Below are 21,656 nucleotides of genomic sequence, written 5' to 3' on the forward strand. Positions count from 1 at the left end.
CCATCCCCACACACCTTAAACCAGCTTATATTTCACCCCTTCCCTGGATTCACCTAGTTCTGTTGAAGGGTCATGAGGACTCGAAACATCAACTCTTTTCTTCTCCACCGATGCTGCCGAACACTGAGTACTAGGTCTTTTTTTAATGACAATCAGTAGCTCAAAGCTGTCCAAGGGAAGGCTGAGAAAACAATGCCTTTCAACTGTGCTAATCCAGGCTACTGTATTTCAAAGAGTAGGATCATGCCTCAGCAGGTAGTCCGCAAATCCTCCAATAGGCGTTGTCATCATTCATTTAATTTGCAAAGCATCACTGTGTGCAGTTTCTCATTGCTTAATTCAAACTGAAAAGGGCCCATGAGGACTGCTAAGGATAACTAGACATATCTCACCAGACTCTGGGGCACAGCCATACTGTGCAACTGTTTACATCTGGAAGTAGACTTCAGCTGCACAGGGCCTCTTGGCATCGAAAGAATGTTTGAGCACAATGGGACTTGAGCGTTAAAAATGGAAACAGCACACAGAATGGGGTCATTAAAAACAGGAAAGCTCAGAATGCAATAGCAGTATCAATAACCCGAATTTGTATAGCATCTTTAACATCATAAAATGTTCCAATGTACTTTAAAAGGAACATAATCATCCAAAATTTGACGGCTACATGGAAGAGGTATTAGGACAGATGACCAAAAGGTTGACAAAGAGGTCGTTTTTAAGGGCCATCATAAAAGGAGGACTGAAAGGTATCTAGCTCTGCCCTCAACTCAGCTCATCGTCTGCTGAAACCCTTATTCCTACCTTTGTTACCCCTAGACTTGAATATTTCATCAAATTCCTGTGCAATCTCCCTTGTTCTATCCTCCATAAATATGAAGTCATTGAAAACTCAGTCCCCCATCTCCGAACTTATACCAAGTTATGTTCACCTATCATCCTGTTCTTGCTGACCTACACTGGCCCCGAGTTAAGCATTACATCAATTTTAAATCCCACGATGGAATCATCACCCCCTATCTCCAGCCCAACAATATCCAAGATATCTGCGCTCCTCCAATTCTGACCTCTTGCACAACTCAGATTTTGATTGCTCCAACATTGATGCCTTCAGCTGCCAAAGCGTTAAGTTCTGCAATTCCCTCCCTAAGCCAAGCTGTTGGTCAAAAGCAAAGTACTGCTGGAAATCTGAAATAAAATCAGAAACTGTGGAAATACTCAGCAGGTCGGGCAGCATCTGCAGGGAGTGAAATCAAGTTAACATTTCAGATGAATGACCTTCCATTAGAACAGAGCTTTTGGTAAACTGCCTGAGGATGTGGCTCGGTGTCAAATTTTGTTTGATGATGCTCCTGCGAAGGAACTTGGAATGTTTTATTATGTTAAAGGTGCTACGTAGACACAGGCTGTTGTTGTTGAAAGGTTCAAGGAGTATAACCCAGAGTTTACAGCCTAGCCAGCTATTGGTGGAGCAATGCCATTGAGGGGTGGACACTAGGCCAGGACAGAAGGGATGCAAAGATTTCAGGGCAGCGGTTGTGGGACTGCGACTGCAGAGATAAGGAGGGCAAGGCCATGGAGAATAAGGATGAAGATTTAAAATCAAGGAATGCATTCTATCAGTACAATCACTAGAACATCTTCGTAATCGCCCTGGAATGGGCTAAGTCTAATTTAATGTTCTGGACCCTCACAACCAAAGGCAATAGTTTTTATCTTGCCTATTTAATTCTTTAATCATCTTAAACTCAATTATTGTATGACTAAACCAAATCCTTGGAGATGTGATTCAAAGTCATAGGTTTTACACAGAACCTCTCAGTAAAATGCAGCAAGGACAGTGAAAAGCAATGTCAAGAAACTAGAGCTACAGAGCATCCCCTAACAAGGTTCATCCCACATGGTGATGCTAATTGACAGAAGCCCAGGAATGGCAATCGGTGTCATTACTTACCATCAGAATCAATGCTATTCAGTGCAGTGGGTGGAATAATGGACACTTTGCACTGGCCTAGAGGACATTTTCGGGGATACAGTTCCTTGCAAGCAGTGTGTACCTGGCAGAGTGAGAGAGCGAGAGTCCATGAGTTACAAGAATTGACAAGCATGCGCTGAGTAATTTTTTCATCTGGCAGTGCACAGCCTGGAGAATATTTCAGAAATGCATTAATAAAATAAAATATCATAAGCTTTAAAAGGCTTGGACAGGAGGTTTTAATAGGTTGAAATATTGATAAAAAAATTAATGCCACTGTATGCCACTACAATGGAAAAGACAATAATTATGAATTTACATTAAATTATAATATTGCAGGTAAACACCGTAAACCCAAAGTAAACCATAATGAGTTGCCTTTCTTTATTAAGGTCCAAGATGTCAGTGCTGGGGAATGAACTTCTTTCACTGGCTACGGGTGAAGTCCCAGTGGACTGGAGAATGGCCAGTGTTGTTCCATTGTTTAAGAAGGGTAGCAGGGATAATCCAGGAAATTACAGGCCGGTGAGCCTTAAGTCAGCGGTAGGGAAATTATTGGAGAAGATTCTTCGTGACAGGATTTACTACCATTTGGAAGCAAATGGGCGTAGTAGTGAGAGGCAGCATGGTTTTCTGAAGGGGAGGTCATGTCTCACTAACTTGATCAAGTTTTTCGAGGAAGTGACAAAGATGATCGATGATGGAAGGGCAGTTGATGTTATATACATGGATTTCAGTAAGGCCTTTGACAAGGTCCCTCATGGCATGACTGGTACAGAAGGTAAAGTTGCACAGGATCAGAGGGCGAGCTGGCAAGATGGATACAGAATTGGCTTGGTCATAGAAGACAGAGGATAGCAGTGGAAGGGTGCTTTTCTGAATGGAGAGCTGTGACGAGTGGAGTTCTGCAAGGATCAGTGCTGGGACCTTTGCTGTTTGTTGTATACATAAATGATTTGGAGGAAAATGTAACTGGGCTAATTAGTAAGTTTGCAGACGACACTAAGGTTGGAGGAGTTGCAGATAGTGAAGAAGACTGTCAAAGGATACAACGGGATATAGATCGGTTGGAGGCTTGGGCGGAGAAATGGCAGATGGAGTTTAATCCGGACAAATGCGAGGTAATGCATTTTGGCAGGTCTCATACAGGTAGGAATTATACAGTAAATGGAAGAACCCTTAAGTGTATCGATGGGCAGAGGGATCTGGGTGTACAGGTCCACAGGTCACTGAAAGTGGCAACGCAGGTGGATAAGGTAGTCAGGAAGGCATATGGCATGCTTGCCTTCATTGGCAGGCGTATTGAATATAAAAGCTGGGAAGTCATGCTGCAGCTGTATAGAACCTTGGTTATGCCACACTTGGAATATTGCATGCAATTCTGGTCACCACATTACCAAAAGGATATGGAGGTGTTGGAGAGAGTACAGAGGAGGTTTACCAGGATGCTGCCTGGTCTGGAGGTTTTTAGCTATGAGGAGAGGTTGGAGAAACTCAGATTATTCTCACTAGAGCAACGGAGATTGAGGGGCGACTTGATAGAAGTTTACAAAACTATGAGTGGCATGGACAGAGTAGATAGTCAGAAGCTTTTTCCCAGGGTGGAAGAGTCAATTACCAGGGGACATAGATTTAAGGTGAGAGGAGAAAACTTTAGAGGAGATGTGCGGGGCGGGTTTTTTATGCAGAGGTAGTGAGTGTCTGGAATTCGCTGCCAGAGGAGGTGGTGGAAGCAGGTACGATAGTGGTGTTTAAAAGGCAGCTTGACAAATATATGAATAGGATGGGAATAGAGGGATATGGACCCCGGAAGTGCAAAATGTTTTAGTTGATCGGTGCAGGTTTGGAGGGTCCAAGGTCCTGTTCCTGTGCTGTACTTTTCTTTGTTCTTTGTTCACTGTCAGACACCATCCTGACTTGGATCCATATCAGTGTTTCTTCACCGTTACTGGGTCAGAATCCTGGAACTCCCTCCCTAACAGCACTGTGGGTGTACCGTGACTGTGGTAGTTCAAGAAGGCAGCTCACCACCACCTGCTCCCCTTAGCCTTCCACCCTCCCCAAAAACCGATTTGGGCTCGTCGCCCTCTCATGGAGCTCACTAACCGAATGATTGCCCTTTTCTATCCTGCCACCAATACCTAAATTTTCTACCTTTTCGAGTGACCAGAACTGAACCTGAACCAGGACATGCTGATAGGGTGAGATAAGGAAGGCTGGGAGGACGTTCATGAGCAGCATAAGCAGCAGCACAGACCTGCTGGGTTGTAACTTCTATATAATTCTATGCAATATGTTTAACAAAACAAAATCAAAGAATGTACTTTTGAATGCTCTCCTTTCATTCCTGCCACATTTGCAGCAGCATAAAGAAGTCAAACTGCTTACCATGGCTTTGCACCAGAGACATCTCCAATCCTGCAGGCGGAGAACACTCCCACACGTCTTGTCACACACAGCACATTTGGCACTTACGGGCAGGTTACCTTCGAGCCATTGATGAGGCATGGCAATCTACACACATGAAACAAAGCATTAGCTCACTGAAGCCAAAAGCAGAAGATATTTTTAGCAAAAATCTTTCAACCCTTTTTGCCTTCATAAGATTTAGGCCTCTGTTGACAAGGTTCTATTTTTTCTGCTCTCTCCCACGACCGGTCCCAATCCCACTTACCCGAGAGCTGCAATGACACTAGCAATAAGCTGACCTTATGCCATCCTTCACTGGTGGATTCTCATCACCTCACTTGCTGCAAGAGACAGCTGAATTTCCGGGCCACTGTTTTTGTATAAATGGTCACTTCCACCACATGACTGACCACATCTCATCAACTGAAGCTCTTATTGCATTAATGGGTTGATTCAAAGATTCTAGCTGGTGCATGATGCAGGAAGTGTAAGTCAGACAATTTTCACCATTTTTTGCCTCCCACTTGTGTTGAGCATGTGATTGAAGGGGCACCAAATTCATGATAAAGTGCTCAACAATCTTCATTAATTTGTTCAAAAACTTATAACTGACACTGAAAAGTATCACTGTGTGATCTGCTACTCATAAATGTGATTAACTGACACATGTTATTTGCAGCCAGTGCTAACTATTTTTGCTCAATGGTTCCGAGATACACTCAAATCCAGTTGGGAGAGGCCCAAATACAACCCACTGTGCCACCTACCACCAGACAGCAACTCGGTTTCTTGCCTGCCAAAAACAGAATTCTTGAAAGCAATGTTTTTGGTGTTTTATAGGTAAGTGGTGAAGGTGCGCTCAATTCTGAAATTGATTTCCCTGATTCGGTGCTGTGTGCATGAGTTGATCAAGGTTCTTCAAAAACCTGAAGCTTGTTAGAAAATCAATATCTAATCACTTGAGTGAGTCAAGGGAATTTACAGTACGCTTTATTCAAAGAAAAGGCTCAATAAAGACACATTAAATAAATTACACACTTAAAAACATATTTGAGCAGTTACTTGGCCTGGCTCCACTGCTTGATGGCAATATGGGTATAATCAATGACCCCTTACACCCTTGGGAAACCAGCCATGGCTGCAAAGCCTTTGGCTCTTTTCAGTTGACTAGTGTTGTCTGTAGTGAAGGAAGTAAATTAATTACTGGGTGAAACATGGTGTCTGTGAAAACCTTTATGCAGTGATGTGCTGAGGGCAGGGCAATCCCACTCGGGCCTTTATAGGCAGCCTGAAATGACCAAGGTGAAGAAGTTCAGCATCATCGTGACTTTTATGCTACAGGAATTGTGTAGCCACCCATGCTTTCTCAGGGACAAGCATAGGGACATGAAAGTGGCTCACCAAAGGCAAAGTCTGCACAGTCACTGATGCTCCATCATTTACAAATATATGTCATAGACCCTATAAACGCGATTGACAGGGTATGGCTGCTGCAGCCTGCCCTCCGCAGCCCTTCACTCCACAGCAGCTTGAGCTCCTTCCTCCACATCCTGAGCTCCTACCTCTGGTCAGCTGGTCTCCTCCTGCTCCCTCTGCTCCTCACTGGAGGAGGTATCTCCGAAAGCATATACTATGTCCATAGGGACATGTTTCTCAGTATCAGTGGTGCAACAATGAGAGATTACAGTTATCAACAAGTTTGTAGACACTCCATTGAGGGGTAGCCCTGATTACATTCAGGGGTTCATGCACAGCAATATCCGAATGAAGTGCATGTCAGCAGCTTCTCCTGTTAAAGTCAGGCACAGACCCACCTCCAGCCTTTATACCCCACTTTCAGGAAACCCTGAAAAAAAAGTGTTTCCTACCAGGTGTGATTTACGTGCACACAACATATTATCGTTTTGGAAACATATTTACTGTTGCAGTCAGTTGGAATGATAGAAAGCTAAAACGAGCACTGATTAGATCATTCAAATGGCGGGCAGGCTGCCAATTTTGGAGCTCACCCACCCACCGTATTAATGAGCGCCAGTGTAATGATGTAGGTTCACACTTAACTCATCACGCCAGAAACTGCGCTTCAGCAGGATTAGAGTAGTCCCACTTTCGGCATATAAAGTTCACTCGGTATTTCTGCTTCTGTCTCTGACACTTCCAATATGCAACACAGCTTTGCAATATGTACCCCCATGTCATTTCCATTCAATGGAGACATTTCTGGAGAAGCAGAATTGCTTCTCTGCAATTCAAGAAGAATGTGCTTTGATTGTGTAACACGATTATAAGGGGATGTTTAAAGAAATGCAAATCTCCCAGCTCCAGTTCCAAATACTTTATCTCTCTGCATATTTGATCTCTACAATTTCAGAGACATCTAAATCTAAATCTACACTGTGACACAATCTCATGATGCTGGGCTGAGGTAAGGTAGAGTTGTGGCTCTTCCCACTTCTGGGGAAAGGGCAGGTGGGTATTCAAGGCAAAACGCAGAAGGTTCTGTAAGAGGAAGGAGAAAGGGAAAGGTAGTTGGCACATATGGAAGTTACAACACAAAATCAGGCTCTTCAGCCTATCCTGTCCAGGTTGGACTTCACTCTTCATGCAGGCAAATAGTTCGAATCACATTTCCCTGACCCATATCCTTCATTCAGCTGTCTAATCTAATCATAAACGTTGACATATTTTCTGTCTTCCGTTGGGAGACATGATTCACAGCTTCTCGGGAGTAGTTGTGAACCACAGGGGTCTCTAGTCCCCACCCCCCCAAAAAACAACATTTCCCCGCTTACATTAATACAAAACAGTCGATCAACCACAGCTAACCATTGGATCAATGACAAAAAACTATTATTGACTTCACACCTCAATCTGGTTTGAATAAAATACACAGGCACTGAAAAACCTCAGAGAAACTGACTTATTACAAGGCAGTAAAGATGTCAAACAAGGCTTCTTGTATTTCGCTCTGCACGTTTTGCCGACATTACCCGCTAAGCAAATGGATTAGCTCTTCTTGGAGCTCAGCCAAGCATTTTAATAAAGCCATCTGGCAACTGTATCCACAAAAGCAGTTAGAACAGGTGGCCATGTTTTTCAAGCTTGCTGACGGGAGTGCTAATTTTGCTTGACTGACATCTTCACTGCCTTCTAATAAGTTATTATTTTGTTGACGTGGTTTTCAATGGCCATGCATTTACACAAGATTAAGTAGTGTGAAGTGGATAATAGCTGTTTGTCATCGATCCTTTGAATGGCTGAATTGATTGAAATTTTTAAAGCTGTAAAATGAAGTTTTTTTGCCCCCACAGTAGATTATCAAAGCCTCTTTGCTTTTTGTTTCAGTTTCAAAAGCATTTAAAAGGCTGGCCAGACTTGCCAATGGCTCATTAGCTCTGTAGAAAGTGGGATGGAGGGGGCAAGGGAGCATGGACGGGGGGGCATAGAGGGAACATGGGGTAGCATGCAGGGGTGCGGACTTAAGGATCTGGCATTCATGATTCCAACTGGGCCATGTTAAACAGAAGTAGGCCTTCTAGCCTGCTAGCTTCGCTGTCTGCCTCCGTTGCCACCTCAAGTCCGTCACCAGGTGGTGGGCCTGACGTCATCCTACCCCTGCCCAGTGAATGGAACCTCCTTAACAGAGATGGGTTTGCAGAGTCAGGAGCTTTTCTGATTCTCAACACCCATATTCTTGACAAAAATCCAGCCCATAGTCACGATAACTGGAACAAGAGAAATACCCTTACAGCACCCAGAATGCAGAGCCCTTTCATCCAAGTAGTTCCTTCCAAAATTATAGAAATTAAACCTCTCCACTCATTCCAACAAGGGGGCAGATTGCCAAGGGATATAAAGGAAAAGAGAGCATCAAAGAACCGATTAATTAGCAGGTAACATAAAAGGGTTATAATCATTTTTAAAGTAACAGGATTGTTAAAAGAATGGCATGGTCGATTAGGGACAACAAATGAAATCTTGTGGAGGCAGAGGGCATGACTGAGTTACTGAATGAGTATATCAGGTATGTCTTTACATTAACTTTATCCTCTTCTTTGTGAAGTAGAGGAGGGTGGGAGCTAGAGATATTGTATTGGATAAAAATATATATGGAAAGAAGGTGCTAAATAGGTTAGGATCACTCAAAGTTAACAAGTCTCCCAGTCCAGCTTGGCTGTATCTTTGTTGATTGAGGGAAGCAACACAACCTCTAGCCACAATCTTTCAATCTTCTTGGATATAGCAGTGGTGCCAGAGGGCAGGAGAATTGGAAAAGTTACACCCCTGTTTAAAAAAGGAGAGAAATAAACCTGGTAACTACAGGCCAAATATGTCTAACATTCAGTGCTGGCAAAATTACTGGAGACCATTGTTAAGGACAAAACTAACTCTCACTTGGAGAAACATTAAGGATAAGGATCAATTAGAGGCAATCAGCAGGGGTTTGTTAAAGGCAAGTTGTGTCTGACTAACCTGATTGAGTTCTTTCATGAAGTGACAAAGTGCTGATGAAGATAGTGCAGAATGTATATGGACTTTCAAAAGATGTCTGATAAAGTAACTGAAACTTATTGTGAAAATAAAAGCAGACTATGTTAAAAGAATGGTAGTAACTTGGTTACAGAATTGGTTAAGGGATTAGAGGCAGAGAGAGGCAGTGAACAGATGTTTTCTGATTGGAGATAGGTTGGCAATAGGACTGTAATATTACAGGGAATACAATTTCAAAGTTTGCAGTCAATAAAAGACTTGGCTAAACATAGTGAGAATGATAGCAGAAGACTTCAGGAGGACAGAGTGTGGTGAAATACACAAACAATTTAATGCAGTTAAGCGTGAACTGATGCACTTTAGAGAGGCGGTATAATCTAAATTATATTTAGGGGGCGCATAATTCCCAGGACCTGACAGCTTACCTCCTAGGGTTCTAAAAGAGATAGCTGCAAAGGTAGTGGATGTGTTGGTTACAATTTTCCAAAATTCCCTAGACTCTGGAACAATCCCAGTGGATTGGAAGTTAGCAAGTGTAACACTGTTATTTGAGAAAGGAAGGAGAGGGAAAACAGGGAACCACAGGCCAGTTAGGAAAATGTTGGAATCGATCGTTAAGGAAGTCTTTTTTAAGACTTTTTAGCACTTTGTCTGATCAGATTATGATTTTCTAAGTGGACATGGTTTCATGAAAGGGAAATCATGTTTGACAAATGTATTGAGTTTTTTGAGGATGTAACTAAAAGGGTAGATAAAGGGAACCAATAGATGTAGTATATTTTGATTTCTAAAAGGCATTTAATAAGATGCCACTCAAAAAATTAATATACAAGGTCAGAGCTCATGGAGTTGGGGCTGATATAATAGCCTGGATAGAAGATTGGTTAACGGACAGGAAGCAGAATGTAGGGATAAGCAGGCATATGTTCAGAAAGAACATAAGAAATAGGGTCAGGAGTAGGCTATTCGGCCTCTCAAGTCTGTTTTGCTAATCAACAATATCTTGGCTGATCTGACTGTGGCCTTGGCTCTACTTTCCTAGCTGCGCCCAATAACCTTCAACTCCCTTGTAGAGCAAAACATACGAGACAAAGTCCCACAAAAAGCAACAAGATAATCTGCTCTTAAGTGATGTTGGTTGAGGGATAAATTTGGTCAGGACAGCGGGAAGAACTTCCCTACTCTTCTTTCAACAGTTTCAAAGGATCTTTTATGCCACTGAAGTGGTGAGCCAATCTCTCCACTTTCTATCCCTCCAGTTTCTTGATGAATGAGTTAGATTCAAAGAACACTCCCTGATTGCTCATGATTATCTTTTTCATTTATTGTGTTGCCTGCTCAATTTATGCAATTTCCTCTGTTCTTTGACCTAATCTTCAGTTTTCCTACTTTCCTGCTGTTGATTTTAGCTTCTCTTTCTAACATTAGAGTTCAGGCAAAACTTCCTGAGGCATAGCTTGAATCGCACTAAAGCACTGAAGTTGGAAGTAGACGTCACCTGCACATGAGAAATAGCCCATTGTTGAAAATGAAGGGATGATCTCCTTTACAAATATGCCTGCTGTAGTCAGAATTGTCAACCTTTCATTAGGAATTTTTGGCCCAATAGATGGGGAGGTTAAGAGTAAATTCAGTATTTCCAGCACATAGGTGCTGCCAAAGGCAACATGGGCTGGAGAATCAGTGCTAGAGTATTGTAAAGAAAGAAGGAAACTTACATTTCCATCACACCTTTCAATACCTCAGCATATCCCAAAGCACTTTACAGCCAATGAAGTACTTTTGAAGCGTAGTCATGGTCAGAATGTAGGAAATGCGGCAGCCAATTTATGCACAGCAAGCTCCCATGAACAGTGGTGTGATGATAGCCACATAATTAGGTGTTGGTTAAAGAATAGATATTAGTCTTTTCTTTCCAAACACTTCCCACAAGAGGTACTGAATTCATCCCCCAAGCCTTAACTTCTTATCCACAACCAAAAGTACCTTTGCACACAAGACAGCAAGAACAGAAGGGTTACTCATAGAGATGGTCATTCTTAAAACCTTCATACCTACCCCATCCTCATCCTCGATGATATCTTTTCCTATTGACGCCAAGGTTGTCCATTTGCAGTTATTGATTGCCCTCACAGCACACCTCTTATGGGCTTTGAACTTACAAACTGCAAAAGAGACAAAGCCACACATCTCAATGCTGAATATGTCATTATAGAGCATTTCATCAACTCAACCATGAAAAAATATAAACCATGAGAGGGCTAATGTTAAGTAAAAGAAAAATATATATAAATTGAATATAAAATGTGATCATGGAACCACAGAATGGTTACAGCACAGAATGCCATTCAGCCCATCATCTCTCTGCTGACTTTCCAAACGAGAAATTCTCCTCATGCCACTCTCCCGCTTTCTCTTCATAGCTCTGCACACATTCTTCCTATTCAAATAATAATCTAATTCTCTCTTGAATGCCTTGATTGATCCTGTCTCCACCATACTCTCAGGCAGTGCATTCTAGATCCTAACCACTCACAGTGATAAAGTTTCTCATGTTGCCATTGCTTCTTTTGCCAATTACCTTAAATCTGTGTCCTCTGGCTCTCAATCCATCCAGTTTCTCCCCATCTATTCCATCCAGGCCCCTCATGATTTTGAATACCTCTATCAAATCTCCTCTCAACCTTCTTTTCTTGAAGGAAATCAGTTCCAACTTCTTTAATGTATCTACATAACTGAAGTTTCTCATCCCTGGAACCATTCTTGAGTATCTTTGCAGCACCCTCGTAAAGCCTTTACATCTTTCCTAAAGTGTGGTGTCCAGAATTGGACAGAATATCCCAGTTGAGACCGAACGAGTGTTCTATATAAGTTTGGCATAACTCCCTTGCTCTTGTGCTCTATGCCCTTATTAATAAACCCTAGGATGCTGTTTGCTTTATCAACCACTCTCTCAACCTGTCCTCCACCTTCAATAATTTATGCACATATACACCCAGGTTCCTCCACTACTGCACCCCCTTTGTTATATATTGTCTCTCTGTGTTCTTCCTACCAAAATTAATCCAGCACTGTATCAAATGCCTTTGGAAATCTATGTACGCCACATCAATGGCCTCATCAGCCCTCTGTTATCTCCTCAAAAAACTCCAGCAAGTTAGTAAAACATGATTTGCCCTTAACAAATCCATGCTGACTTTTCTTAATTAACCCAGTTTTGGCCAAGTGACTAATTAATTTTGTCTCAAATTATCAGTTTTAGAAGCTTCCCCACCACCGATGTTAAGCTGACTGGCATGTAGTTGCTGGGTCTATCTTTACAACCTTTTTTGAACAAGGATGTAACATTTGCAATTCTCCAGTCCTCTCGCACCTCCACTGAATCTAAGGAAGACAACAACACAAGGAGCTCACCCCCATCTGGACAAAGAAATCTGTTTGGCTGGCAGCACATCCACAGCTTTAAAAACCAGTGAAGAACTATGCTGCAGTGTGTTCTGTCTACAGGAGTCACTGCAGCAAGTCACCAAGCCTTCTTCAACAGTAACTCCCAAACGTGCGACCTCTGCCACCTAGAAGGATGAGGGCAGCAAAACCAAGGGAGCATACGGACAATCAAATTAGGAGCAGGAGTAGACCATTCAGCCTCTCATGTCTGCTCCAGCATTTGAGAAGATCATGGCTGACCTGATTGTGGCCTCAAATCCACATTTTGCCTATATCCCTAAACATTTTGATGCCTTCGTTAGTCAAGAATATACCGAACTCAACCTTAAAATTAATCAATGACTCTGCCTCCACCGCTCCCTAGGAAAGAGAATTCAACAGGCTCATGAACCTCAGAAAAAAAATTCTCCTCACCTCCATCTGAAATGGGAAACCCTTTATTTTTAAACTGTGTACTTTAGTTTTTGTCTCTCAGCATCCAACTTGTCAAGTGCCCTCAGGATCTTAAAGAATCATAGAATGTTTACGGCACAGAAAGAGGCCAATCGGCCCATCGTGCCTGTGCCAGCTGATAAACAAGCCACCCAGCTTAATCCCACTTTCTAGCATTCGGTCCATAGCCCTGCAGGTTACAGGACTTGAAGTGAGTATCCAGACACCTTTCAAATGGGTTGAGGGTTTCTGCCTCTGCTACCCTTTCAGTGAGTTCCGGACCATCACAACACAACCCTCTGGGTGAAAAAAGTTTTCCTCATCTCCCCTCTAATCTTGCTATCAATCACTTTAACTCTATGCCCCCCTAGTCACTGACCTCTCTGCTAAAGGAAATAGGCCCTTCCTATCCACTCTATCCAGGCTCCCCTCAGCCTTCTCTGTTCCAAGGAGAACAACTCCGGCCTATCAAATCTTTCCTCATAGCTGCAATTTTCCAGTCCTGGCAACATCCTCATAAATCTCCTCTGTACGCACTCTGATGCAATTATATCTTTTCTGTAAGAGGTGACCAGACCTGTACACAGTACTCAAGTTGTGGCCTAACCAATGTTTTATATAATTCCAGCATAACTTCCCTGGTCTTATATTCCGTGCCTCAGCTAATCAAGAAAAGGATTCCATATGCCTCTTAACCACCTTATCAACCTGCCCTGTCCTGCCACCTTCATGGATATGTGGATGTTGACTCTAAGGTCCCCGACTTCTTCTACACTTCTCAGTATTCTCCCATTAACCATGTATTCCTTTACCTCCTTTGACCTCTCCAAATGCATCACCTCACACTTCTCCAGGATGAATTCCATTTGCCACTTTTCTGCCCACCTGACCAGTCCATTGATATCCTCCTGCGGGCTACAGCTATCCTCCTCACTATCAACCGCACGGCCAATTTTTGTGCCATCTGCAAACTTATATGTTTCAAGAAGATCATCTCTAATTCTTATAAACTCCAATGGATACAGTCACAACCTGTCCAACCTTTCCTTATAAGACAACCCCTTCATCCCAGCAATCAGTTGAGTGAACATTCTTTGAACTGCAATTAATGTAAATACAAATTAACTCGGTTCTGGTAATAATAGAGATCAGCAGTCAATCCATTCCCACTCAGGGATGAATAGAACTCTCACCAAAAACAATGCTATGTTGGTTAGTGAGCTTTCTGACATTTGGAATATTGCTATCTCATGTGGGGTGGGTAAAGCAATGGAAAAAGTGCAGTCTAAATTCACTCGGATAAAATCAGACAGCACAGAAGGCAGCTATTCAGCCCACTGCATCTGTGAAGAGTATGCAATTAGGTACACTCCCCTTCTCTTTCCCTATAACCCTGCAAACGCCTCATTTTCAAGTATATATGCAATTGCCTTTTGCAAGTAGTGACTCCATTTGCCTCCTCACTCTTTCTGCTAGCCCATTCTGAAAAGCAATAATTCAGTGTGCTAAGAAATTCCCCTGGGTTTCTTGCCAGTTCTCAATCTGCCTCTTCTGATTACTGAGCCTCCTGGCTGAAGAAACTGATTCTCCCTAAATAATCATTCAAAGCCCTTCATAATTTTGAACACCTCTGTTAAATGTTCTCTTAATCTCTGCTCTAAAGCTTCTCTAGTCTCCGCATAACTGAAGTCACTCACTTCTGGTACCATTCAAGTAAATCCCCTCAAAGCTTTGACGTCCTTTCTGAAGGTGGTGCCCAGAACTGGATGCACTACTCCAGCTGAGGCCTAACCAGTGACTTTTACAGGGCTACCTTAATTTTCACGCCTTTTCACTCTATACCCTCAACTTATAAAACCCACTTCAAAGATGCTTTTAACAGCTTCATGAATTGCCCTGCCACTTTCAAAGATTTATGTATTTGAGCCTCCTCTCTCCGTTTCTCCATCTTGTCTAATGTCTTTTCAAATGTTTTTTTATATCTGAAAGCAACTTACCTCAATACTTTGCAAGATGTCAATTCACCCACTAGGTGGAGCACTTGGCAATGTGGCAGTGCAGTTCTGACAGGAGGTCCAGATTATAAAAGTCAACCTGTGTGCTGTTTACATATTCTGACCAACTCTACTGTGCATTTCTAGCATTTTCTATTTCTTTTCATTGTCAAACTGCATCTGGCAACCCTCTGGCCTAAAAGCGACTAGGGTTCTGTTAGTGACAGAGTATAAAACCATGGATTTAGAAAGAAAATCTAAGATATGATACAGCATGGTTTGAAAGCAGAGAGCTTCAATCACTGGGAGCATACAGCACGAGATGGTTCATCAGCATTACAATGAATGGCTGGTAAAATAACAACCACTGCAATGAGCCCAGGACCCGTGTCAAAACACGATAGGATTGGTATTGGAGAGTGACTAAAATTGCATGAAAGAGATTCTCAGCCACAGCTTACAGGATCACAGAGTCTTTTACTGTCTGGTACAGGAAGACATTCAAGTGGGGGGAGCACAAAGGAATGTAGTGGTAGTAGGGGACAGTATAGTGAGAAGGATCAACACTGTTCTGTGCAGCAAGGAGTGAGAGTCCAGATGGCTGCGTTGTCTGCCCAGTGCCAGAGTTTGCAATGTTTGCTGGAAAGGAACTTGCAGAGCCAGGGGGAGGATCCAGTAGTCCTCATCCATGTGGGTACTGACAACATAGGCAGGCTAAGGAAATGACTGCATATGCAGTCAATATAATGAGCTGGGCACCAAATTAAGGAGCAGAAACTCAAAAGGTAATAATTCCTGGATTATTACCTCAGCCACGTGCAAATTGGCATAGGACAAATAAGATTAGAGAAATGAATGTATGGCTTAAAGACTGGTGTGGGAGAAGTGGGTTCGTGTTCATGGGGCACTGGCACCAGTATTGAGGAAAGAGGGATCTGTACCACTGGGGCGGTCTACACCTGAACCATGCTGGGGCTGGTGTCCTTGTGAGTCGCATAACTAGGGAAGTAGGGCCTGAATAGTGAGGGTCAAATTTGTGAAGATGTGGTAAACCAAAGAGTAGAGACAAGGCAACAGAGAAAGATACTAATATGGGAAATGATAAACAGACTGTGATAGGGAGGGACATAGTGTACAAATCCATGACTAAATCACCAGTTAAGGCTAGACGCTACAAAAATAATAAAAGGACAAAACTAAAGACCCTGTATCTAATTGCACATAGCATTTGAAAAAAACAGATGGACTGATAGCGTTAATAGAAATAACTAAGCATCATCGGATAACCATTACAGAGACACGGCTGCAGGATGTGGAATTCTTAGGGTTACATGCAAATATAGAAAATAGGAGGAGTAGGCCATTCGGCCCTTTGAGCCTGCTCTGCCATTCATTATGATCATCGCTGATCATTCAACTCAACAGCCTGCTCCCGCTTTCTCTCCATATCCTTTGATCCCTTTCACTCAAAGAGCTATATCTAACTCTTTCTTGAAAACATTCAATGTTTTGGCCCCTACAATTTTCTGTGGTAGCGAATTCCACAGGCTCACCACTCTCTGGGTGAAGAAATTTCTCCTCATCTCAGTCTTAAATAGTCGACCCCGTATCCTCAGAATGTGACCCCTGGTTCTGGATTCCCCTACCATTGGGAACATCCTTCCTGCATCTACCCTGTCTAGTCCTGTTAAATTTTATGAGTTTCGATGAGATCCCTCCTCATTCTTCTGAACTCCAGTGAATATAATCCTATCCAACTCAATCTCTCCCCGTATGTCAGTCCCGCCATCCCAGGAATCAGTCGGATAAACCTTCGCTGCACTCCCTCTATAGCAAGAACATCCTTCCTCAGATAAGGAGGCCAAAACTGCACACAACATTCTAGGTGTGGTCTCACCAAGGCCCTGTATAATTGCAGCAAGACATCCCTGCTCCTGTACTCGAATCCTCTCGCTATGAAGGCCAACATACCATTTGCCTTCTTTACCGCCTTCTGCACCTGCATGCTTACCTTCAGCGACTGGTGTACCAGGACACCCAGATCTCGTTGCACATTCCCCTCTCTCAATTCATAGCCATTCAGATAATAATCTGCCTTCCTGTTTTTGCTACCAAAGTGGATAACCTCACATTTATCCACATTATACTCCATCTGCCATGCATTTGCCCACTCACTCAACTTGTCCAAGTCACACTGAAGCATCTCTGCGTCCTCCTCACAGCTCGCCCTCCCACCCAGCTTTGTGTCATCTGCAAATTTGGAGATATTACATTTAGTTCATTCATCTAAATCATTAATATATATTGTGAATGACTGGGGTCCCAGAACCGATCCCTGCAGTACCCCACTAGTCATTGCCAGCCATTCAGAAAAAGACACGCTTATTCCTACTTTTTGTTTCCTGTCTGCCAACCAGTTTTCTATCCATCTCATTACACTACCCCCAATCCCATGCGCTTTAATTTTACATGCTAATCTCTTATGTGGGACTTTGTCGAAAGTCCAAATAAACCACATCCACTGGCTCCCCTTCATCAATTCTACTAATTACATCCTCGAAAAATTCCCTTTCCTAAATCCATGCTGACTCTGTCCGATTCTGCCACTGTTTTCAGTTGAGAAGAGAAATGATGAAGGCAAGACCATCTAATTGTAACTACACAGTCGGACAGAGTATAAAAGATGAGAAAATGGGAACTTGTTAGAAAGGTATAGCAATAATCATGGGGGATTTTAATCTACATACCGACTGGAAAAATCAGATGGGCAAAGGTAGCGTAGATGAGGAGTTCTTAGAATGTTTTCAGGGTAGTTTCTTGGAACAGCATGATCTGGAGCCAACCAGAGAGCAGGCTGTACTCGACCTGGTATTGAGCAATGAAATAGGATGAATTGATGATCTCCTAGTGAAGGCACTCCTAGGTAGCAGCAATTATAATATGATTGAATTTTACATTCATTTCGAGGGAGGAATGAGTGTGTCCAAGGCTAGTATTTTAAATTAAGATAAGGGCAATTATAAGGGAATGAAAGTGGAGCTCGCTAATGTGAACTGGTCAACAGAGATTCCATGGCAGACATTTACAGGGATATTTCGGAAAACACAAATAGATTCATTCCAATGAGAAAGAAAAATTCCAAGGGGAGGGCCCACCATTCGTGGTTGACTAAAAAAGTTAAAGATAGTATCAAATTTACAAGCATATAATTGTGCAAAGACATTCACAATTGGAAAGAATATAAAAAACAGCAAAGAATAACAAAAAGGTTAATAAGGAAGGAAAAATTACAGTACAAGAGAAATCTAGCTAGCAATATAAAGACAGATAGTAAGAGATTCTATAGATATTTAAGTAAGAGAGAGTTAACAAAATGAGTGTTGGTTCTTTGAATGTATGTCTAGGGAATTGATAATGGAAAGTAGGGAGATGGCGGATGAATTGAACAAGTATTTTGCTTCGGTCTTCATTATAGAGGATATAAGTAGGATCCCAGAAATAGCTGTAAATCAGGAAATGGAAGGGAGGGAGGAACTCAGGGAAATTACAATCACCAGGGAAGTGTGGTATTGAGCAAATTTTTGTGGCTGTGGGCTGACAAATCTCCGGGTCCGGATGGGCTTCACCTTGAGATCTTGAAAGAAGTGGCTACTGAGGTAGTTGATGCACTGGATGCAATTTTCCCAAATTCCCTAGAGTTGGGGAAGGTCCCAGTAGATTGGAAAATTGTAAAACACTCCTTTATTCAAAAAGGGAGGGAGACAGAAAGCAGGAAACTATAGGCCAGTTACCTTAACATCTGTCATAGGGAAAATGTTAGACACTATTATTAAAATCATTATAGCAGGACACTTAGAAGAATTCAAGGAAATCAGGCAGATTCAACATGGTTTTGGGAAAGGGAAATCATGTTTAACCAGTTTATTGGAGTTATTTGACAAGTCACATGTACTGTACTTAGATTTCCAGGAGGCATTTGATAAAGTGCCACATCAAAGGTTATTTGTGTAAAATAAAAGCTCATGGTGTAGGGGGTAACATATTGACATGGATAAAAGACTGGCTGGCTAACAGGAAACAGAGAGTTGGCATAAGTGGGTCCTTTCCTATTTGGCAGGATGTGATGAGTGGTTTGCCATGGGGATCAGTGCTGGGGCCTTAACTTTTTACAATTTATATAAATGAATTGGATGAAGGAACTGAAGGAATGGTTGCTCAATTTGCTGAAGACACAAAGATAGGTAGGAAAGTAAACTAAGGAGAGGATATAAGGAGGCTACAAAGGGATAAAGATAGATTAAGTGAGACCTGGCAAATGGAGTACAACGTGGGCAAATGTGAAATTGCTCAATTTGGCAGGAAGAATAAAAAAGCAGCTTATCTAAATGGGGAAAGATTGCAGAGCTCTGATTCAGAAAGATCTGAGTGTCCTAGTGCATAAATCACAGAAGGTTAATGTGCAGGTACAGCAAGTAGTTAGAAAAGCTAATACAATGTTATTGTTTTTTGTGAGGGGAAATGATTACAGAAGTAGGGAAGTTAGCTTCAGTTCTGGAAGGCAGTGGTAAGACCACATCTGGAGTACTGGTGTAGAGTACTGGTAAGATGTAGATGTGTTAGAAGTAGTTTAGACAAGGTTTATTCAGCTACCATGCATGGGAGGGTTGTCTTATAAGCAAAGGCTGGACAGATTAGGTTTTGTATCCGCTGGAGTTTAGAAGAGTAAGAGGTGATTTGATTGAAACTTTAAGATCCTGAGGAATCTTGACAGGGTGGATGTGGAGAGAATGTTTCCTCTTGTGGGAGAATCTAGAACTCGGGATCACTGTTTAAAAATAAGGGGTCACCCATTTAAGACAGAGGAGAAATTTTTTTCTCTGAGGGTTGAGAGTCTTTGGAACTCTCTTCTTCGAAAGGTGGTGGAAGCAGAATCTTTGAATATTTTTAAGGAAGAGCAAGAGAGATCCTTGATTAACAAGGGGGTGAAAGATTATCTGGGGTCAGCAGGAATGTGGGGTTGAGGTTACAATCAGATCAGCCATGACCTTATTGAATGGCAGAGGAGTCTTGAAGGGCCAAGTGGCCTACTCCTGCTCCTAAATCGTATGTTCATATGTTTACAGCAGAATTTCCAGCTTCCAGGTTGTTGCCCTCATGACCCAGCAGTCAGCTTTCACTGCTTATTTGTAGAAGCCATGCTTTCTGGATGGACTATGACTTCAAGAATGAGCAGCAGCATCAGGAATTACCACACAACTGCAGCTCCCTCTCTTAGACAACAACTGCTCATAGCTGCTCAGTCCATAACACGAGAGTCTACAAGACTAAGAGTCAACTTCTTGGATCTCTTTGTGGAGCAGTGCATGAGGAGGCTGTGCTACCCAGGGTAGCCAGTCAAGGACCTCTGTAGCCTTGTTTAACAGGACCTATTGGCCGGAGAGGGCTATGTCTTGCCAGAGGTTGTCAAAGTCAACAAAGTCCCAAGTTTCCTCAGGACTGGATCCTTTCCGAATCTTATGGAGGACAATAGCCACCTCTCAGTGCAGTTCACGGTTATGTTATAGGTGACTGACAGCTTCTTCACCACACCACTTTTCTCACTGAGCCGAGCAGTCAACAAGACACAGCTCCTGGCTTTTCATCGATGCCCAACTTCCGTCCTGTGTGGAGTTTGATTGTTTTGTGGCCACCAGGGCACCGGAACATAAGCCAGTAATATTCAGCAGTAGATAGGGTGTCACTCAATCCATGACCAGCTAGTGGTTGATCACAGGAACACTGCTATTAAGCTGTCTTTTCTATGGGCAAATGCTGACTGACCTACTGTACTTCCAGCACTTTTCCTTTTGCGAAGGACTATATATCACTTCAGTCTCACAATATTTTAACTTTTAACTGCACTCTGAAATGGCTGTGTAAGCCAAACTCACATCAAACTGCCCAAAAAATAAAGACAATAACTGTCCTTGCTTCACTGTTGGCTGCTGTATCATTAGCTGCCTGGACCTTAATTTCTGGAATTCCCTTCATAAATGGGTCTCCCTGCTTCTCTCTCCATCCTTCTCCTTATAACATTCTTTAAAGTCCTCCTTTTTGATCAAGCACCTGTCCTGATATCTCCTTATGTGACTCAGCGTCTGCCATCAAAAGCACTATTTAAATGCAAGTTGTCGTTGCAATGCTTCTCGGGGTAACTAGGGATGGGCAATAAATGCTGGCCTTGCCAGTGATGCCCACATCCTGAGGATGACTAGAAAGAATATCTGTTTTATTTTCACACTTGCAGATGTCACTTTTCTTTGAATCTAATTTTTTTTCTTGTTGCCTTTCAGTAACCAGCATTTCCCCAAGAACCAGCAGTGGATCCTTGTAGGTATGTGAGATATTGTTGAGATTCAATGTAGCAGGTATAGAATGCCCTTCTTATTTCTACCCTCAATCAGAAGTGTTGCATATGGAGTATTATATCCAGGAATGAAGCTCACTCCCAGGCGGCAGTTATTCTGCCAAAATAGACACGGCCAATTAGATGCCAAAATTGCTTAGAAATCCTCAGCAGCTAAACAGAGGCTAAAATAGTTAAACTATAAGGGCGGGCTGCACAGACTATACTGGTATTCCCTTGAGCATAAAAGATGAAGAAAACAAAAACAGAAACAGAATTACCTGGAAAAACCCAGCAGGTCTGGCAGATTCAGCGGAGAAAAGAGTTGACGTTTCGAGTCCTCATGACCCTACGACAGAACTAAGTAGAAATAGGAAAGGCGTGAAATATAAGCTGGTTTAAGGTGTGTGTGTGTGTGTGTGTGTGTGTGTGTGTGTGTTTGGGGAGGGGGGGGTTGGGTGGGGGGAGAGAAGTGGAGGGGGGGTGTGGTTGTAGGGACAAGCAAGCAGTGCTAGAAGCAGATCAT

At 42.5% G+C, this 21,656-nt stretch overlaps 1 protein-coding gene across 1 annotated transcript in view; it reads right to left on the reverse strand.

Moving 5' to 3' along the window:
• The window catches only part of LOC121290467 (diacylglycerol kinase eta-like), a 383,823-nt gene that overhangs the window by 176,631 nt on the left and 185,536 nt on the right, over window positions 1–21,656 (reverse strand). Inside the window, exons 5-7 of the mRNA XM_041210907.1 lie at window positions 10,931–11,037; window positions 4,361–4,486; window positions 1,952–2,054 (exon numbers count right to left, since the gene is read on the reverse strand). Coding sequence (XP_041066841.1) covers window positions 1,952–2,054; window positions 4,361–4,486; window positions 10,931–11,037 — 336 coding nt within the window. The remainder of the gene's footprint in view (window positions 1–1,951; window positions 2,055–4,360; window positions 4,487–10,930; window positions 11,038–21,656) is intronic.

The sequence above is a fragment of the Carcharodon carcharias genome, chromosome 18, assembly GCF_017639515.1.
Source record: "Carcharodon carcharias isolate sCarCar2 chromosome 18, sCarCar2.pri, whole genome shotgun sequence".
NCBI lineage: Eukaryota > Metazoa > Chordata > Chondrichthyes > Lamniformes > Lamnidae > Carcharodon > Carcharodon carcharias.